The sequence below is a fragment of the Xiphophorus hellerii genome, chromosome 12 (assembly GCF_003331165.1).
Source record: "Xiphophorus hellerii strain 12219 chromosome 12, Xiphophorus_hellerii-4.1, whole genome shotgun sequence".
Taxonomy (NCBI): Eukaryota; Metazoa; Chordata; class Actinopteri; order Cyprinodontiformes; family Poeciliidae; genus Xiphophorus; species Xiphophorus hellerii.
In genome coordinates this window covers 23,246,722-23,265,840 of record NC_045683.1, presented here as the reverse complement: position 1 = coordinate 23,265,840, position 19,119 = coordinate 23,246,722, and the positions used below count along the sequence as shown (strand labels likewise).

At 38.5% G+C, this 19,119-nt stretch overlaps 2 protein-coding genes across 3 annotated transcripts; both read right to left on the bottom strand.

The window, feature by feature from the left end:
- Positions 1-3,096: 3,096 nt before the first annotated feature.
- On the bottom strand, positions 3,097-15,943 carry tmc2b (transmembrane channel-like 2b). 2 transcript variants are annotated; one of them, XM_032577570.1, is made up of 21 exons: positions 15,580-15,943; positions 14,703-14,870; positions 10,956-10,997; positions 10,137-10,587; positions 9,523-9,678; positions 9,061-9,151; positions 8,895-8,976; positions 8,707-8,813; positions 8,520-8,618; positions 7,821-7,963; positions 7,592-7,739; positions 7,178-7,372; positions 6,922-7,101; positions 6,109-6,267; positions 5,844-5,972; positions 5,368-5,435; positions 4,908-5,147; positions 4,345-4,467; positions 4,017-4,095; positions 3,792-3,918; positions 3,097-3,709 (listed from the first exon to the last, which is right to left on the bottom strand). In XM_032577570.1, the coding sequence occupies exons 1-21, from the start codon at positions 15,662-15,664 to the stop codon at positions 3,495-3,497; spliced, it is 3,087 nt and encodes a 1,028-aa protein (XP_032433461.1). In that variant the 5' UTR covers positions 15,665-15,943; the 3' UTR covers positions 3,097-3,494. The 2 variants fall into 2 exon arrangements, with proteins under 2 accessions (XP_032433461.1, XP_032433463.1); XM_032577572.1 differs by lacking the exons at positions 14,703-14,870; positions 15,580-15,943 and adding an exon at positions 11,125-14,118 and having other exon boundaries at positions 9,523-9,681.
- A 634-nt stretch (positions 15,944-16,577) lies between these two features.
- Positions 16,578-18,560, bottom strand: LOC116729666 (transmembrane channel-like protein 1). The gene is made up of 6 exons (XM_032578342.1): positions 18,383-18,560; positions 18,166-18,251; positions 17,371-17,499; positions 17,214-17,281; positions 16,836-17,075; positions 16,578-16,751 (listed from the first exon to the last, which is right to left on the bottom strand). Exons 1-6 carry the CDS (start codon positions 18,558-18,560, stop codon positions 16,622-16,624), a joined length of 831 nt encoding a protein of 276 aa, XP_032434233.1. The 3' UTR covers positions 16,578-16,621.
- Between the last annotated feature and the right edge of the window lie 559 nt (positions 18,561-19,119).

The following is a 19,119-nucleotide window of genomic DNA, read 5'->3' as shown; positions in this document are numbered from 1 at the left end:
AAACTTTATATTAGAATAACTACCCTGAGCATATAGAACCTGATGCATGAAGGAAAGGTTTTTGTTTTAGGACCATAAATCAGACTAAAGTCCAGACCTAAAAAGGAAAAGAATACAGATGCTCCCAGTCAAATCTGACTGAGCTTGAGCTATTTTGGGGAATAAAGGACAACTGTAGTGAGAGAATTTGGTAGAGGCATATCCTAAAAGACTTGGAGTTGTAAATGCAGCTCTAAATAATCAAAAATAATGAAGTTTTTGATTTTTTCATTAAAACAATTCTATTATTTTCTCTCCACATTAGTATTAACCACTACTTTGTACTATGTGACATACAATTAAAACAAAATATGCTGATGTTTGTGGTTGTAATTTACAGGAAAGTGTATGAATAGTGTAATTATACTGTGGATTGTTGACACTAATTTCTTTTGACAATGAACCTGCAATGCCCTCTGATAAAACCTTTTAATTGCATATTAGCATTTCAAATGAAGACTGCTACATCTGATTACAGTGCTTATATTTCTTTCTTTCTTTCCTCTTTATATTTGTACATTTTGTCATTTCTGAAACATACTCACATTTCCTCCTAGTTTTGTTTGCCTCTATGACTTATTTTACATTTTGTCCTAGTCTTGTTCTCTCACCATTCACCCCCCTCTATCTTCTTTCTTAGCTTGAGCTAACTGTCACTTTAGCTCAAGCTCAACTGCAGGACGCCCAACACTGTAAGCTCCAGCGATAACTCCTTTGACCTGCTGCTCCATCATGCTCTCCTGGTCCCATCCCCAGCTCTGACAGACATGCTCACTGCAGGGATACAGGGTGAGTCGTCAAACGGATGTGGGAGGGATTCACCTAAAAACAGGACAGTCCTAAACATACAGGCAGCGTTACCTGTGATGGTTTAGATTAAAGTATATTAATATGTTAGAATGCCTCAAGGACCAGCTCTAAATTCAAGCGAAAAATCAAATAACCTACACTGAAACTTGTTGTTGTAACTAAGCATAATGTGAAAAGGTTCAAGCATATGAATGCCATGACGAAACAGTGTGATGTCAGATGAAAAGATACAAATCTTGACAGAAATTGTGAACATTTTAATATATGTTAACTCTTTTCCCATTTGAGCTACTCTTGTAGTTTGTGTGCATTTTTTAGCTTTATGTTTTCTTCTTTCTGCTTCAAAAAATCTGTTAGTTCTGTGAATCTACTTGACTATTTTTTCTTTGACAAGAAGCGCACTCTCTTATCCGATCTGACTGAACTTCAGCTGAGACGAAGAATTGGCACAAATTTCAGTCAGTAAATGTACAAACGCAAAAAAGACTCTAGAAGCCTTGCAGCTGTAACAGAAGAGAAGGATAGCTCTATTAAGTATTAATGAAACCAGTTGTCCTTTACACTCCACTTAGCAATTATGCACTGCTTAAACACCGCCCTATAACATAAAATTACAATTAAACAAATTAAAGTTCAAAGTTGTAACATAAATAACTGTGAAAAACAGTTCAAAGGCTATGTTTTCTTTTGCAAGGCACATTGGACAGAGATATAACTTTTATTTTGCTGCAGTGACAGTGGCTTTATTGTGGTTTTCTTAATGTGCTGCTCAGAAAGTACTGACCAGTTTCTGACCAGTATAAATCTTTTGGGTCAACCAAAATATTTATACTGTATATTATTTATCTCTGTGGTTATACGTGCAACTCTTTCTACAAAATATTTTTATTACCATGTTAGCTTTTAGGGTTTTTTTTTAAAGCAAATATGATCCAGGCTCAGCTCTGGTGGTACGTTTGTCCCGACCTTCCCTCATCTCCGTACAAACTGGTGCCACTCTATTGTAAAGAGCCGGCCTAATTCTCTGGTGCCAACTGTAACCTTTGACCCTCTGGTGTTAACCTTCTGCTGATGCCAGCACTTCCTCTGGCACTGTTTCTGCAAGTAGATGGACACACATGGAGTGCGATTTAGGCTTAAGAGGAACATTTGCAAAGGAAACAGCTGACTTCCATGTTTTAGTTCCTAATTTTTATGGTAAATTATTTTGACAGTAAACAATAATAAGGAACAACTGAAAACTACTGGAAATCTGAGTCAACTGGAGATTAATATATGAAGAAAATATCCAGAGATCATTGCTGAGTACATTACGGTAAATGAAATTTTCTCAGTTTCAGTTTTAAACTGATTGTACCTCAATATGTCCTCCAAGTTGAATGACAATAGGAGCCTCATTTATCACTTGTGCAGAACAACAGAGGACAAAATCTCTAATTTCATTTGGAGTAAAAAGCTTCACCCTAACTCTTCAATCCAAAGATATGGAGAATACAGAAGATCATTGTCACATCTAGAACAATTAATACTTGTAAAAAGTCCTGCAGCTCCTTTTGTGTTGTTGGTAAAATGGTCTAAAATTTCAATATTAGCTGACATGATACATATACTGTGTTGGCTTACACTATGTTGGCTAACAATAACCCACTCCATTTAGCCTGTTCACATCTTGGGAATCTTCTGCTACAGTTTCTGTGTTGTGTTTTTAATAAATCTTTGGAGAAAAATTTAGTTTTTCTTGAGATCCTTTATGGTTTTGTCTAAAGACGTACAGTTGAGCAAATATTACAATAGTCTTATAGAGCAACTGAGTTTTATTTTATGCTAATAATATTCACTAAGTGATTTTAGATGTGCACCAAACAAAACTAGACGCTGAGATTCAATAAAGTGGTGCTTCAGCCAAATATTAATTTAATATTGCAGAGTTATATAACCAAGGTATTGCAGCATGTGTTTGTTTTTCTGTTGAATTGTAAAATAATTGCTACATTAAATGTGGAAAAACTTTGAAATAATTTATCGCAGCCTTAATTTTTTTTTTATCACAGTAACTTGGGATTTTAACAGAGATGTGTATAAACTTTTGAGAGTCATGTATGCTAACGAGACTCATCAGGTGAAAGCAGGTTACTGATGAGCAGGAAACAAGATAAGAGTAACTGAAGACATTTGGGACAATGACAAGTGACAAAGCAAACCAAATGGTGAAACAGATCAGAAACAGGGATAAGAAACAGGACAAAATACAGCAGATAGTAACACGTTTATCAAGAACTAGACAAACGATAACAACATTAAGTTGACGAGGAGGGCAGAATGCATCCACTCTTTGCATTTATTTTTCTATCATTTGTTTCATTGCTTTGTTATAATTCAGCAGATCATGTTTCCATTGCATTTTTGAAATCTACCTGGTAGTAACAGCCCACTAACAATATCTAAGTCAGTATGATGAATTGTTATATTTTATTTTTATTGCATACGTTAAACCAATACTTCTACAATTTACAAATGTACAAAAGTTTGTATTTAATAAAAAAGTATATCACTCAAATGACACAACAGTTCCCTCTGGTGACCGTGAAAGTGATGTTACCATTGGTTGTTATTTGTGGTGAGCCATTTAAATTTTCTTTTGTTGTTCATCTTCTTTGAGCCACACCCTGACCTCTGCCTCTTCCAGGCTCAGGCTGAGGCGACCTCATGTTTCCAGGGGGGCCCCCTCTTGGCCCTGGGGCCCGGGTCACGGGGCGCCTGGGGTTCTGGACAGCCAGTGAATCCTCCTTTTGCACTAATACTCCTTTCCCTGCTGTGCCTGGCTTTGTTCTAGTTGTTCTAGTCTTATCAATTACAATATCTGGAAAGACAAATAATACAAGAACAAGGTAAATACATCCGAATATATGCGATACGTATGCACATTAAAAAGTTCAGTGTACCAAGCGGTTTCTCCTCCTCAACGGGAGTCGGCGCAAGAGATTTGTTCGGCAGCAGGTCTTCCAAGTCTTTCATCATTTGATTGGTGCTGTCCTTGTTGTTCCTGCGATTCTTCTCATCATCTCGAGCCTGAAATTTTAACCAGTTTAGCAGACAACAATGCTGATGGCAGGACAAAACACAAAACACGTTAGGAAAAAAGTAAACAAGAGCCCACTAATACTCACCATCTGCATCTTCTTTTTCAGGTCAGTATTTGCTTGTTGATATGCTTTTGACACTGTGTTCAAATAGTAGATGGCCAGTCTGTGAAGCAGTAAAAGTTTTTAAGCTAAAGATTGTTGCAAATAACATGCTAGCCTAAAGTTATAGATAATTACACTGTAATCACAATAATAGGCACAGAGGTAATTTTTCAAATTGTATTGGTTTCCCTAAGCCTGTATTTTTCCAGTTCATCAGTGTCAGATCATATGTGTAAAATTAAAGTATCCCAAGTTATATGTATTTGAGAGACAGAAAACAGCATTCCATTTATATTCAAAGTTTACTTACATCATAAGAAGGATTGCAGGCATGATGAGCCCAGGGTTGCTGACATATGTAAAAATGTTCCCAATAAAAGCTGGCATTGCCTTTATAGTGTCTATTACCACATCATACATCTTCTCTTGGCCACTGGAGAAAGACATGAAATAGGGTACAATGGTTTAACTGCTCTTTAAATCAATGTCTCAGTTAAGTAAGCAAAAAAATAAAAAATATTACCTAAGTGGGAAAGTTTAGGATTGCTGTAAATAACTATCATTGCTTCCTGATTTACTAAAAATTCAGATTTGCTGCTCCCAAAGGCTGAAGCGTGGCAAAGCGTAGAACAAGGAACTGCTTCTTACTTAAATCACATTTTCCCTTCTTTTTGACGCTCTTTTTAAACTTTAGCTAGCTGTTGGCTGATTCACTATTTGAGTGAAAAATCAAACAGAGGTATCTAATAAACTGTCAGGAAAGGGCAAATAACCGAAACTGTTTCCTTAACAGACTGCTAGTAACTCGCAAAACTATAATCACAGATGTAACTTGTATTTCATTTCTATCCGCTGCCCTACACATCTACTTACCTGAAAGGTCCACAGTCAAAGGATGGCGACAGAGTCATCATGGAGTACACAACAGGAAGCAGACTAAGAAACAGCACCAGCAGCAGCAGGCCCATGTAGAAGTTGTTGGACCGTGAGGCTTTGAAGACTCGCTCATGAGGAACGTTGCAAGCCATCACTGCCCAGGACTGAAAATACATAGAGGTCAAGAGGCGCAGGACGTTCATGCCCACTAGACCAGGAGCATAAAATGCGCCCATCCTGTGGATGACAGCAGATGTAGACACATTATTTTAATAAGAGTTTATCAGCTTACACCAAACTAATTATTAATTTAAATAAGGCAAGTTCAGAATAAATATTTAACATTGTGGGGTTTTTGACAGGCAACAGTATAAACAGCAAGGAAGTCCAAGGAAGTATGCACTCCCAAATATAAACAAATTGATCTCATCCTAATATATTGATTAATTGAATTTACCATATCATTCCTTGATTAAATACAAGCCCTAGGACATTTCCGCTGATGTCAAACTCTCCATATGAAGGCTAGAATGAACACAACAGCAAGATTAATACATCGACCTGAATTAAAAAACAGCAGGTCAATACACTTTGTATTTGCTGCTCCTTTGTTACATGGTCTCTGTCTCCCTCCATTCATCTCCCTCTCTGTAATTAAGATCTCATTTCAATCTCATGTTACCCCTAATGCTTAGGATCGCCTGTCTTGCCAGACCTCACTTTGTAGATCAGGTTCACTTTAAGCTAATGCAAACTTTGCCATGTTTACTGTGTTTTACAATCACAACTATTTAACTGAGGAAAGTTGTACTGACTCCTGCATGAAAAGAATGCAAATGGAGATGAGTACACAGAAACAAACTTCGTTTTTGGTTAGCTAAACAAGCTAAAATGAAAAGGCATGTTGACGTAGCGACACATATGAATACTCACAAATCCGGCCTCCAGGTCCCAGCACCAGCAGTAATTGAGAAAGCGGACAATGAAAGCACGTAGAAAGTCACCGACCAGAATAGTCAAAAAGGTAACCTGCACATCTGAGACAATTAGCTTCACAAATTCCTGCAGAAGGAAAAAAGGCAAAAGCAAAGAGTAACAAATATAATCAGATCGACAGTAAGTCATACTTATGAGAAAGCACGGCCATTTGTCCGTGCCTTCAAATCAATATTGAACAATGCATAACGTCAGTGCTGACTCTTCCAACTCCAGTCTCCCAGCAGGGGCCCCTGATGACATCAGCGGGGGCCACATTCGGAGGAGGCACACTTGTGGTGTTGTAGAACGAGCTGTAGTTGGCGTAGTATTGATGTAAAGTCCATTCAGTGGCGTTCTTGATGGATTTTTCAGTTTCCAGCTAAAAATGCAACCAAAACAAACAATTTTTAGTAGCTTAGTTCACACAGTGCAAATTCATGTGGTGTATTGAATTAAATGGCTTGCTGAACTTTTTTTTTTCTTTTGCAAGCTTAATGTGATTTCTAAAACAAACTTCATGTGTGTTAGCATTATGTAAACAAAACTGACGTTTTAAAGGTTTAATTTTTGTTAATGGGAAAATGCTAACACTAATTAAACTGGTTAGAAAGTTGCTATTCTACATTTAAAACTGTCCTCCAATTTCATTTTTCAATATGTACTGTAGCATTTTGCTTATTTAATGTGACACATATGTAATTCTTTAAAGTCGCCATGTCAAAAGTCTGAGTGGCACCACTGTATAGCTAAAGAAACGCTGTAATGTGTGTCCACGTATTTTTGGGGGGGATTGTATGTAATATACCAACACAAAGTTGTGATGAAAAACTAGAACTCCACATCAAGCTGAACATACTATCCACGCCAAATTACTAAATATTTCAGTTAAATACAGAAAAACTGCATCTAAAAATCTAGTTTGAAAATATTTGCACACATTGCAGAAGTGTTTTATTTTTCTGTTGTAGTGAATTTATAATGATTAGTGGAAAAATCATTCTATATGAATTCTGGTGTCTTTTGTATGACATACCTTTTCATTAACCTCATCAAAGAGAGCAAAGAGAAACGTGTAAAGATTTCCAAGGAAGAGGGCGAAGATGCGTCCCAGTTGCCATTTCAGTGCAATACGAGGATGGTAGTCCTCCAACTCTGCAATGGTTTCAAATAGAGGAGGACACACAAGCCCGAGCAGTGACATCACAAACTCCACCTGATACACCGGAGGAGAGAGGTTAATTACTGATCTCCTTTGCTACTCTCGCGTTCCATCTTTGGAACAGACTTGCCTCATTGTTTTCAAACCATGTGAGTGTTTTGGGGTCCATCTTAGCAAAATCTTGAGACCGTTTCACCACATAGTAGATGAGATACCCGCTGCCACCAAGGCTGCAGAGGATTAGTAGGTTTGCAAAAACCCTGAGGAAACGTCGGAGGTGGATGTTCTCATCTTTCTGGTTCTCCTGTTCGTCTACAATAGATTCCTACAAAACAGATAAGTGGCGTCAAATATACAGTAACCTGTCTCCTACCTAAAACAACATGTTGAACTACACATCTCGACACTTTGGCATGTTGAAATCTCTTAATTTGGTAATCCAAATTTAAGGTCTTGATGATTTTTCATGTTCCAAAGCTTAATATGAAGATATCATTCTGAAAATTATACAGACCTAAGCACACAAACAGACACAGCTGCTAACCTTGAAGCTGGTAGTAATGGAGGCGTACTTATTGTCCGCAGTCTCAGGGTTTCCTATCAGATAGTCCCAGCTGGTGAACATTTTCCAGCTGAAGATGAATTCTCCCTCATCTCCCCCGTCTCCTCCTTCGTTCGCATTACGAGCCATCCTGAGAAAATAGCAGCCGTAAGCCATCCCCTTCATCTGCACTCCTAACAATGGTCGTTCTGCATGTTGATCTTTTGCATACGTTCTGATGACAACCAACAAGCTGTATCCGAAAACGCCGACACTCGTGAGGAGGTACGACAGAGGGAGTTTGAACTGCAGAAGCCCGATGCTCCGTTCGTTGTTGTAGAATCCGTAGAATAAAACGGAATATTTGCAGTAACCCTGTTGAAGACACGAACATAAACTCAAAAGCAAAAATACACAATTCTATTGCACAAGGAGATAAAAACAGAAATTAGGCTCAACCACCAATAGAAATACTTTTGAATCACTGTTAGTGTGATTACTCCTGTGTGATCAGTTTGCACTTTATACAGCTTCCTTCAAAGAGCTGTTGTAGGCGCAGGAAGGATCTCCTGTAGCGGTCCATGTTACAGTGGCTCTTTGAAGCCCCTTACTGAAGGCACTATTTTTGTGTTACAGTCTCATGATGAGGATGTTTAAACTAAAATCATAGTGTTCCTCATTTTATGAAGAATCCTTCTTAATACAATAATCTCCACAGTGTAGAACCAGCCTTCCTTATCAGGACCTGATGCTTATAGAAGACCTACAAACTGGTAGGTTTGTAGGTCTGAAGACTGGTAGGTCTTCTATAAGACTTTAGAAGTAATTTGTTAATCAAATTTCAAAGTTGGAAGGCAGTTTTTTTCTTTCTTTTGTTAGCTCAGCAACTTGTTTTGCCTTAGATTTGTAGGAATGGGGCAAACATGCTCACCCCAAAGTCAAAGAGGACAGAGAAATCCATAGCTGTGTCCTGTTCATCTCTGGGGACAGTTTTCCTGGGAATTGAACCATATGGTAGACCCATAAGAACCTAAACGCAAAGGAAAACACAAGAGAGCTGAGAGGATTTATAGTGAAACTCACACTTGCTAACAAGGACTGTGAGGAGAAAGTCCCACCTCAGGGATCACCACCAGGCCAAACATGAACCCAAAAAGGACCAGATTTAAACCATACATCCACCTCAGAAAAAGGAAGTATGATGCGACTGAAGATCCAAAGTGACCTGTGGTTGTGCAAAGAGAAAATCTGGCTCAGAAAGACAGCGGTGGAGAACTTTTAGAGAAACTCGATCTTTGGTACTAACTTTCTACTTCCTTTATCTTCCTCTCCCAGGGTATACAGGCCGTTTTGAAGTTCTCAAAATCCCGATTAAATTTGATTAGTTTCTAGGGGAGAAAAGTTTTACACAGTTTAACTTCATTTTCCAACAAAGATTATCTGTTATGCTTACAATATGCTAACTGTTTTACCTTCGTCATCATGACTTTGAAAGCATACAGTCTCCTGCCTTTCCCTTTTCCTAGAGCACCTTCAAACTTTTCAACAAAATCCTGGGCCTCCCTGTTTGTCCAAACATGGAAAAAATATATATTTATGAATCAAATTATGTCCTCCATTAAGGTAAAAAAATAAAAAAAAACACTCCACTGGTAATTGTAAAAGTCAGAGTAAACAAGGTGTACGGACAAGTCTGGGGTGTTTTACTGATTAATGATGTTTTGAAGTCCGTGAATTGAGTCAACCACAACAACATGCATTAAACAAGCTCATGAAAAAGTCATAGCTTCTCTTCTGTCACGCTTCTTTTGGGCAAACCTGTCCTCGCTGATCTCTGCATGAAAACAAACCCAGACCTCTCCGTCTCACTCATGCTCTACGACCCAGAAAACGGAAATGGGATTTCAGTCAACTGGTTGAGCTTTTCTCTTTACTTGAGCAGCAAGAGCCTCTTCTTCATGCGCCAGGGTTTGTTCCTTAACGTAGCAATCAGCTTCTTCTTTTCCTCCACCTGTTCCTTCAGGGCTGCAATCTCTCCCTCTGACAATGATTCTTCGTCCGGGTCGGAGGATGAAGAAGAGGAGGAGGAGCTGCTGAAAAGAACATAGATGTCTCTTGGTGGTGAACTCTGCAGAATTCAGAAAGATTAGTCCAAAATTTCCACCACATTGGAGAAGCTAAGTTTCAACAGCCACAAAAACAACTTTCTGAAAGTTGTTTTGAGATGGGGATTTTTTTTGTGTGTGTGCAAAACTTAATGAGTAGCAGCTTGAAACTATAGGTCAGACAAGAGAGAGCAGGCAAACACCTTCTTTTTTATTCTGGGAAGCAGAAACTGCCTTGTTCTTGCAGCCTCTAACTGATGTTAAACATATTTGCTGCATAGATAAGGAATGTATTTAGAGGATTCATTTTGCTGAAGGTGTCACTTCCTTAATGTTTCTGTAATGTACTTCAGTAACCTTCATCCATTAGCTTTGTTTGAGGACTATGAATAAGACTGCATGCAGAAAGCAGCCTAAATCATGCAGAGAAAAGACATTTGCACCTGCTTGTCTTTTTATTCTTCTTTTTCTTGTCCTTATTCTCCTCATCTTTTTCTTTCTTGTTTCCCTTCTTGTCATTATTCTGCTCCTCTTTCTCCTTTTTGGACACGGCTCTCCCAGATTTCTTTCCTCTCCCCTTGTCTTCCTCACTTTCTTCATCGCTCTGCTCCTTAGAAACCTTCTTCCTGGAGGCTCTTGTTCCTTTTCTTGCTGCTGCCTTTCGTTTCTCTCCATCATAGTCTCCGTCACTGTCCTGGGGTTTGGTTGTCTTCCTCCGTCCTCGTCTTTGAGGGCTCTCGTCCTCATCATCATCATCATCTGTCTTGGTTAGTTTCCTTCGTCCTCGTCGTCGGGGTGCCTCGTCCTCATCCTCCTCATCCTCATCTTCACTGACATGCTTGGCTTTACGTTGCAACTTAGCTCTCCTGTTTCGACTTTTCCTCCTCGCCTCTTCTGTGAAAAAAAAAAACAGTTTATTGTTAGTACATGAGATTTGCAATGCTGTAGCAGTTTAGAGTCATTCCCTATCAATAAAATATTAGTAGAGTTGCAGAAAAATATGTAGGTACCTTAAATGCATTTGGCTTTTATTACTGTTGCATATTCTTAAAAATCAAAAATTGAGAAAAAAATCTTTTCACTAAAATTACCGGCTGGACCATTGTTGGCACCAACAACTATGCTATCAAATAGACAAAAACATGCGAATGAAGAAGTATAGTTATTTTTAGTAACTATATGTTTTCTGTTTTAAAGCAGATTAGACTGATATTGCCATTCTTGTCTCTTCACCTCAGTAGAAATGATCTTGAATCACTCACCTTCACTGTCGCTGTCAGGCTCAGCGTCCACATCCATCCCAACTGGAAAAAAAAAAAAGACCAAAAATAATCCAACACAAGTTACAATAAGAGATACGCTTTTATAATGTAGTACTATCAGTAAATATAAGGGTCTCTAAAGAACAGCAAATTAGCACAAATATCTCACCATTTTCAACATCAACTATGTCATTGTTTCTCCTCTTTGGAGGCATTTTTCCTGAGCTGTTTTTGAGTTCTTTGCTTCTTCTTCTCCTCCTGTCAACCCTTACATCCAAACTTGCATCCTGTCCATTTATGAGGGAGCTTGCAGGGTCAACATGCCACTTTGCACAACTGCACACATCAGCAGGAACGGGTGTGCTAGAGTTAGAGCCGTTTCAATTCAGGGATCCTTGGTAACCGTTAGAGGCTCCAAGCCCATTGGAGGACGAAAGGGAGCCAGAGGAGGAAACACAGTCTGTCAGACAATGGACCTGTCAATCAAAACGTCAATGGATACTATAGCACAGACACAGGGGAGGATATACAATCACTAATCCGTAACGTTTATTGATCTCAACAGGAAAAATGTTCAAACTTCAGCCTATTAGTACCCTTCACCTGGTAGAAATATAGATAATGTCCTCATATTAAAGCTGCTCTGACATCAAGCACTCATGCTTGCCGTTATTTACTTAAAACCCAGAAAGACAACACCTTGTAGAAAAATAGGGCAAAATGCATTAAAGTTGGATGAAACATGAGGTAATCCTGATCAAGAGGGGAAACAAATAGTCAGAATACTTGAAAAAGGTGCCAGCTGAACAAACAGGGGACGTTTTACTCCAGTCAGACTGTGACTTCATTCATAATCAGCTCTATAAGGGAAATTTTTCATAGTCAAATCAACACTGTGTCGAGTGTATTTTCTCCGTCTCAGAGTTGGTATTAATTTAACTCTTTCAGGGTTATTTCAACAAGAGACTGAGTAGTTTTGACTATTTCAAAAGTTTAAATTATTCAGTCGCTTGTTGAAATAACGCTGAAAGAGTTAAATTAATACCAATTCTGAGAAGGACCAAATGACTCGGCACATTGTTGATTTAACTCTGCCAAATTTGCTATCAGTTAGCCTTTTAGGCCACAAACTGGAGGTTGAGTTTTTGGTTTTCCAAATCTACTCCAATACTGTGTTCATAGACGTATTTTTGTATTGGTAAAGCAGAAACAATGTCCTGTAATCACACAAGAGAATCGACTGATGTGTTCACACTCCAAGAGCCTTTTACTTTACAATCAAAACCTTCACGCTTTTTACGTGATAGACCAAAACAAAGCAGTTGGTAGTTATGAGGTGGGAGGAAAATGAAACATGGGCTCTAGCAGTTTTGCACACCCAGAGACTGAAATATTTGACCTTTTTTCTTGCAAAAAACCTCAAGCTTAGACAGATTAGACAGAAAGCATCTCTGAACAGTACAACGCACCGCTTACCTGTATGCTTTCATACTGTTCATCAGAGCTGACCTTTTAGAAAATGCAAGCTAGACCAGGACATTTTTTTGTTTTAAACACACACTACCTATTTAAAAATGCAGGAGGAAACAGGAGCTGCTGGCTGCTATACAGCTAACAAACAGAAGCAATGAGTTGATGGCTTGCATCTGAAAGAAAAGATGATGCTTTGGAATTGAGACTAATCCACCTCCCTCCATATTGTTTTCCGCCTCCTACAAGCCTCAAGCACTCGTCTGTGTCAGCCTTTCTCATTCTTTCTTTAGAGTATATGCATTTGGTGTTGAGACTCATTTACTCGCTCGTGCTGATCTAACCTCTCACACACAAAGCAGGACAGCATCTAATCTGTAAAATCAGTGTTTGCACAACCCCTCCTCTCTTCGTTGCAGCTCTAAGCTGTAGATGGTCATCACCTTACAGAGGAAACCAAGACATCCGGTAATGTGCAATCTGTCAAGGCTAAGTTTCCTGACGCATTGTACCAGTCTGAACTGAGACTGGGAGGGAGCCAAAACTTAACCCCAGTAGGAGGGTGATACAGGGGCCATCTGAGGGTTGATGTCACTGCGATTAACAGTGGTTCCTCCTTTTCTTCTCCTGTAACATTAAGACTTGTCTCCAGCACACAAACAATGCTAATTAATACCATTAATATGTCTCTTCCAACTTCATTAAAGGATGTGACTGACAGTCTGTGGCTCCTCTTTCCTGATGAGCGGCAGACTGTCAGTCAGCGGATCGCAGATAAAAACAGTGTCAATAATTAATGCTTACTTGCAATGGATTTATCCTGAGCAATGCAGTAGGAGGATTTCATATTAACGGTCGTCTTACCTGATAGAGACTCAGCACTTTTTCCTCAGTGGGAACACACAGCTTTTATTTCAAAACTCAGCTTAAGTTCAAAACTGTATGCAACTAAAGCTCAAATAACAGTGCCCTGTCAGGTCTGGGTGGAAGATTTACCGACTGTCTTTGTTGCAAAAGTATTCAGACCATGAGAATTTATACATATTTTGCTACAATAAAAAATCTTAAGGTATTTACTGGAATTTTCCAGGCCTTTTGCAAAAAAAAAAAGTTAAAAATGTGCTCTTTCTTTTTTCTTTATTATTACTGGTCCCTTACTCTACGATGTCTTACAATTATTTTACTATGTGGTATTTGGTCTACAGTGAACGAGGGATATGCAGCACCTTAATAACACGTAAAAAACCAGAATCAGCTCATTTTATCTTCTGTCTCAATGGCTGTAAACTGTCTAACTGATGAGGTCAGGCTAAGATTAGGCGGTTAGTTGGAAACAACCGGACAAGTTTTATTATTCTTGATTTATGTCCATAAGTGAATATTAGAAATTATTATTTTCCCAATGCCAATGCACACAGTCTACAGCCCACATGGACCTTCCTCCTAACATCCACCTCCCAAAAAAAAGACAGATTTTAGTGCGTAAATCAGCCCGGAGTTGAGTAAGAGATCTATTTAAGGATTCCTGTCTGGGTTAAGTGGCCTCCGTGTCTAATTAATTTTCTAATACATCGGCATCGGCCTAGGGCAACAGTTAGGAATAGCAATGGTAATGGCAATGCTAAGCAATACTAAATATACAGACAGACAGACAGAAAGACAGAGAAATAGATAGGTAGCTAGGTAGGTAGGTAGGTAGGTGGGTGGGTGGGTGGGTGGGTAGGTAGGTAGGTAGGTAGGTAGGTAGGTAGGTAGGTAGGTAGGTAGGTAGGTAGGTAGGTAGGTAGGTAGGTAGGTAGGTAGGTAGGTAGGTAGGTAGGTAGATAGATAGATAGATAGATAGATAGATAGATAGATAGATAGATAGATAGATAGATAGATAGATAGATAGATAGATAGATAGATAGATAGATAGATAGATAGATAGATAGATAGATAGATAGATAGATAGATAGATAGAAATCCACTGAAATCTACTGTTGTCAAGGAATGAAATATTAGGAGGCTGTGCAAGTACTGAGGTAAAATGTTTAAAGAAGATAATATATCCTTGCAGTCAACTGCAAGGACATTTCTGAATTTTTGTCATTCAGAAATGTCCGATTATTGGTCAGTTTTCAACAGAAACTAATTCTAAAACAGATTATCACACTAACTGCCTCCATTTAAGTGTTTTCTTTTTCCAGTTCCCAGGTAAATAAGTTACTTGGCTACAGCTTCTGTCTTTGTTCTCTCAGTGTCTCTCCAGACTCGGCGCCCTGTACATCCTGGGCTCACTTTGCTGATGGAAACCAGGAAGGTATCTTGGGTTCCCATGGTTGCCATTATGGCAATTTCTGGGAGCAGGGCCTCTCACTGGGAAGTGTGGTTCTCTGTCACCAACAGACGGAGAAGGGTTGCGCACATGATACATCCTCTGATTTTTGTTGTAGATTTCTTCATCATCTGCAGAGAAAAAATAAAAAATAAAAATGTGTATATTATTTAAACAGCTTTTAGGTTTTTGCAGGGTTATGCTAATGGAAGAGTAGGAAACAGTGTCATCCCACAACTAAATTTAATATACTCCATTATTCTGCTGTTAACAGATGTGGAGAGTTATTAAATTGTTAGCTAAGTGCAACCCACTAGAGATTTATTTTCACTTGCTGGTTTTCTGTTGTATCATTTCAGATTAATAATTAAATTTAGGGGTTGGTTCATATTTCTGAATATCGCTTCATTTAATTTCCCTTTGGAATCAATAAAGTTTGTTTTGAACTTGAATAACAAGTACTCCATCCTTAAAGCCATCAAACAATGGCATTGTTGAGGCCTCCTTACGTCTCCGAACTGAAATGGTTAAAACTCCAGTTAAATCACTGACTGCTGAGTGTAACTCCACATAACCCCGCCTCATAAGATCTGAAACATGGATTTCTCTGAACCTGCATTCAAACCGAAGGTTACGCTACTACAAACTGATAATACATGAAGATATAGGAATTAAGTTGCGAGTTTACACATTGAATGATTTTTTACTGCTACTGAATCCAGCTCCAAAACCACTTTCTGTGCATTTCTAAAGTACACAAAGTCCGTTTTTATTTTCCTGTTTAAAGTATTCCGTCATGGCATTTTTGTCTATCTTGTCATGCTGATTTGGCGTTCTCACCCTCTCGTCTTTGAACTGAAGCATTGTTGTTCCTCTGAAGCTCCGCAGTCTGACATGCTGATTTTCTGGCCTCCTCCAGATCCATCTGAGCTTTCAGTGCAGCTTGTTTATTCTTTTTCTTGTTTTCTTCATTTTGCTTGGAAAATAGCGCTCAGTTAATTCAGACCATAAATGTTTTAGCTGCACATTCTACTATTGTATGCAGTACATGTGTGATACATGTGAAGCTACAGTACAGCATAGCTCTGGGATTGATGCAGTTTGAGTTTTCACTCTGCTGCCATCTGCTGGTGTGATCATTCTATTGCACTCAATACTGTTACAACGCCATTGGAGGAATACAATGTCCAATTTTTTTCCATTCTTTGCAAGCTTCAGTGTTGATAGAAAAAAAAAAATCCGGTGAAACAAACATTAATATTGTAAGATTAAATCACATCTTTGGTGAATAAAATGACCTAATTCAGTTTCTTTACTTGACTAAACTTAATTTCTACGCATTCAAAATGAAATCTGAACCATATGATGTGAGGAGAACAAAATTATCTAATCTCTGGGTTACCATCTGTAGTTTATTCTTCAGTTCCACGTTTGCTTCTCTGTAGCTTTTGGATGTGGACTGTAAGTAATAAATGGCCAGTCTGAAAAATAAAACAGCAGTAGATCATCAATGCTGAAGCACCGAAACATGTCCCAGTAAAATACTTCAAAGCATTTTTAAAACTGAAATTACAGTTGCAGGGAAAAGCCTGTCTACAGTAATTCCTGTTTTTGCTTCTGATCTCAAACATTTCAGTGCAAAAAAAAAAAAAAAAAAAAACAGAATGAGAAAATGCTTTTTTTACAGCACAGTGTATATGTGTCTTTGAGATTGTATGGATAATTTTGAACCTCTGAAGTTCAAGAGAAACTTCAAGAAAAAATAATTCAAATTAATCATTAAAAGCTGAAAAAATAATATTACACTCATATCTGTGATGATTGTATTTACATTTCTGATCTGTACTGTATAAACACTAAATTCATGCACTCTGATGGTGACTCACACCATGAGCAATATAAAGGGCAGCACCAGCCCAGGGTTAGATGCATAGCTGAACACTTTACTAAACCAGGCCGGGAAGTCGGACTCCAGCGTCTCTTGGATCACATCAAACATCCTGTTCTTGCCACTGTGAAGACATGATGGCAACTGAGAAAGAAACATGGGGAATTTCAGAAGAAACACGGCAAACCCCTTGATCTTACATCAGTACCTGAAAGGTCCGCAGTCAAATGATGGGGGGATGGTTACAATGGTGTAAATGGCCGGTAGAGTGGACAGGAAGAGGATGACCAGCAACATGGCCATGTAGAAGTTGTTGGAGCCCGAGGCTTTAAAGACCCGTTCCTGTGGAACATTGCAGCACATCACAGCCCAGCACTGCAGGTACATGGACACATGGAGTCGCAGGAGGTTCAGAGCCGGCAGGCAGGGGGCATAGAAGGCACCCATCCTGCAGGGGAAGGGAAGACCCAGTCATTTTTAGTGTTGTTTATCGTTCTTCCATACGTTTCTCACAGTACTAGTCCAACTGGCCTTATGTAAAGCCATGAAGTCGGTGCTGACAAATAAACTGATGTTTTCTTCTCACCATATCATTCCTTGGTTGAAGATAAGCCCCAGGACATTTCCACTGACATCAAACTCAGAGTACGAAGGCTTTTAGAAGAATCAGAAACAACACACCTTATGGTACCTTATATACTTGGAATAAAATGTAAGTATATTTTATGAAAAAGTCGACTCACAAATCCAGCCTCCAGGTCCCAACACCAGCAATGGTTCAGAAAACGAACAAGCACAGCTCTTAGGAAATCTCCAATCAGCAGCGTAATGTAAGTTGTCATTGTGTCAGATATAATCAGGCGAACAAACTCCTGCATGATGACACAAACAAATGTAAAGCATATAATAATAATGCTTATCTTAAATGAGGGTTAACTAAAAAGTTAAATATCCAGATGTCTGTTTTAGCAGTCAGGAGGTAAGCATCATTGATTAGTTTTCTTAAATGCAATACAATGTAAAAGAAATCCATACCACATTAGCTTTTTCATATCTCGAAACATTAGAACCACAATTTTTTAGTTATATAAAAATGAACTTAAAATATGTCAAATCCTTTAGTATTGTACCATCTAAACTTGGTATCCTGAAAAGTAGCCAAAAGGTCCACATATGTGACAAAATGTAAAAAGCTATTACTGGAGAGCAACAACCTTTAATATGGTTTGCAAATGTGCATAATATTTACTGTTAAATTCATGTAAACCATGAGAAATAACTGTTAAATAAGTGTATTAAAAGTGGTTCTCCACTGATGTATTTACCGTAACTCAAAATCAGAACAAATGTTTGAATTAAATGAATATTTTTTGGAAGATTAATCTGTTAAAAGTATTATTAAAATTCTTGCTTTCTGATTTGCTTTTCATTTGTTCTAACATCATTAGACAACGCCTGTCCACTTAATATAATAACAAGCTGGAGCAGCAATCATATCAGACTTGCATACTAGCTCAAACACACACATGCAGTCTGACCTGCCCCACCATCGTCTCCCAGCAGGGCCCTCTCGGCACATCAGCAGGGTGGATGGTGACGGGTGGAGCAGTGCTGTTTTCTGATCCTGTGCCATTATAAAGACTTGCTTCCCACATTGTAATGTTATACTTTACTACTTTCTCCTCTTTCCTCTGTGAAAGACATTCTGTGATGAATCATGTCATGAGAAAAACAATTTCATAGAATCAGACTCACGGTCCCTCACTTTAAGGTTGATCGCGTCCATCAGTGCGATGATGAAGGTGTAGAGGTTCCCTAGGAAAAGGGCAAAGATGCGACCCAGCTGCCACTGCAGGGCGACACGGGGGTGGTAGTTCTCCAGAGCGCTGATGACGTCAAACAGCATGGGGCAGAACATTCCCAGTAACGACATGACCATATTCACCTGAGAGGCCCAAAGACAGCCCCAGAGAAAATCTTATCACACGTTTCCATCGAATTCTTCACTATCCATTAGTCTGTGTTTAGTGACGTCACTGTCTGTAATTGTACCACTTACTTTTTGGATAACACTGTGTTCAAATTGTAGTGTAAGTTGCTTTTACAATACCCGTAAAGCAAATAAAATAGGCCAAAATATTGTTGCAGCTATCCAACTCTTCAGTGGATGAACCTAACAAATATAAAGTTTATGCATAACATTAAAATCCTCTTGCTGTTTGATTTTCATTGTTTTAGATCTCTCTTATTAATATGGGATCAACTACAGAATTCAATCAGATATTCAGCAGTGAGTTCACACTTATAAATAAAAAAACAATAAAGAAATGTTTTAGTTTTTTTTTTTTAAACTTAGCCTGAGCCAAATTTTTCTAACATAGTTTTCCTGCAAAATGATAGATTAAAGAAGACATAGTAAATACAGCAAATACAGCAGCAATAAAATCATTGAATCAAATTTCTTTATATATCTAAAAATGTTGCTTCTAAAA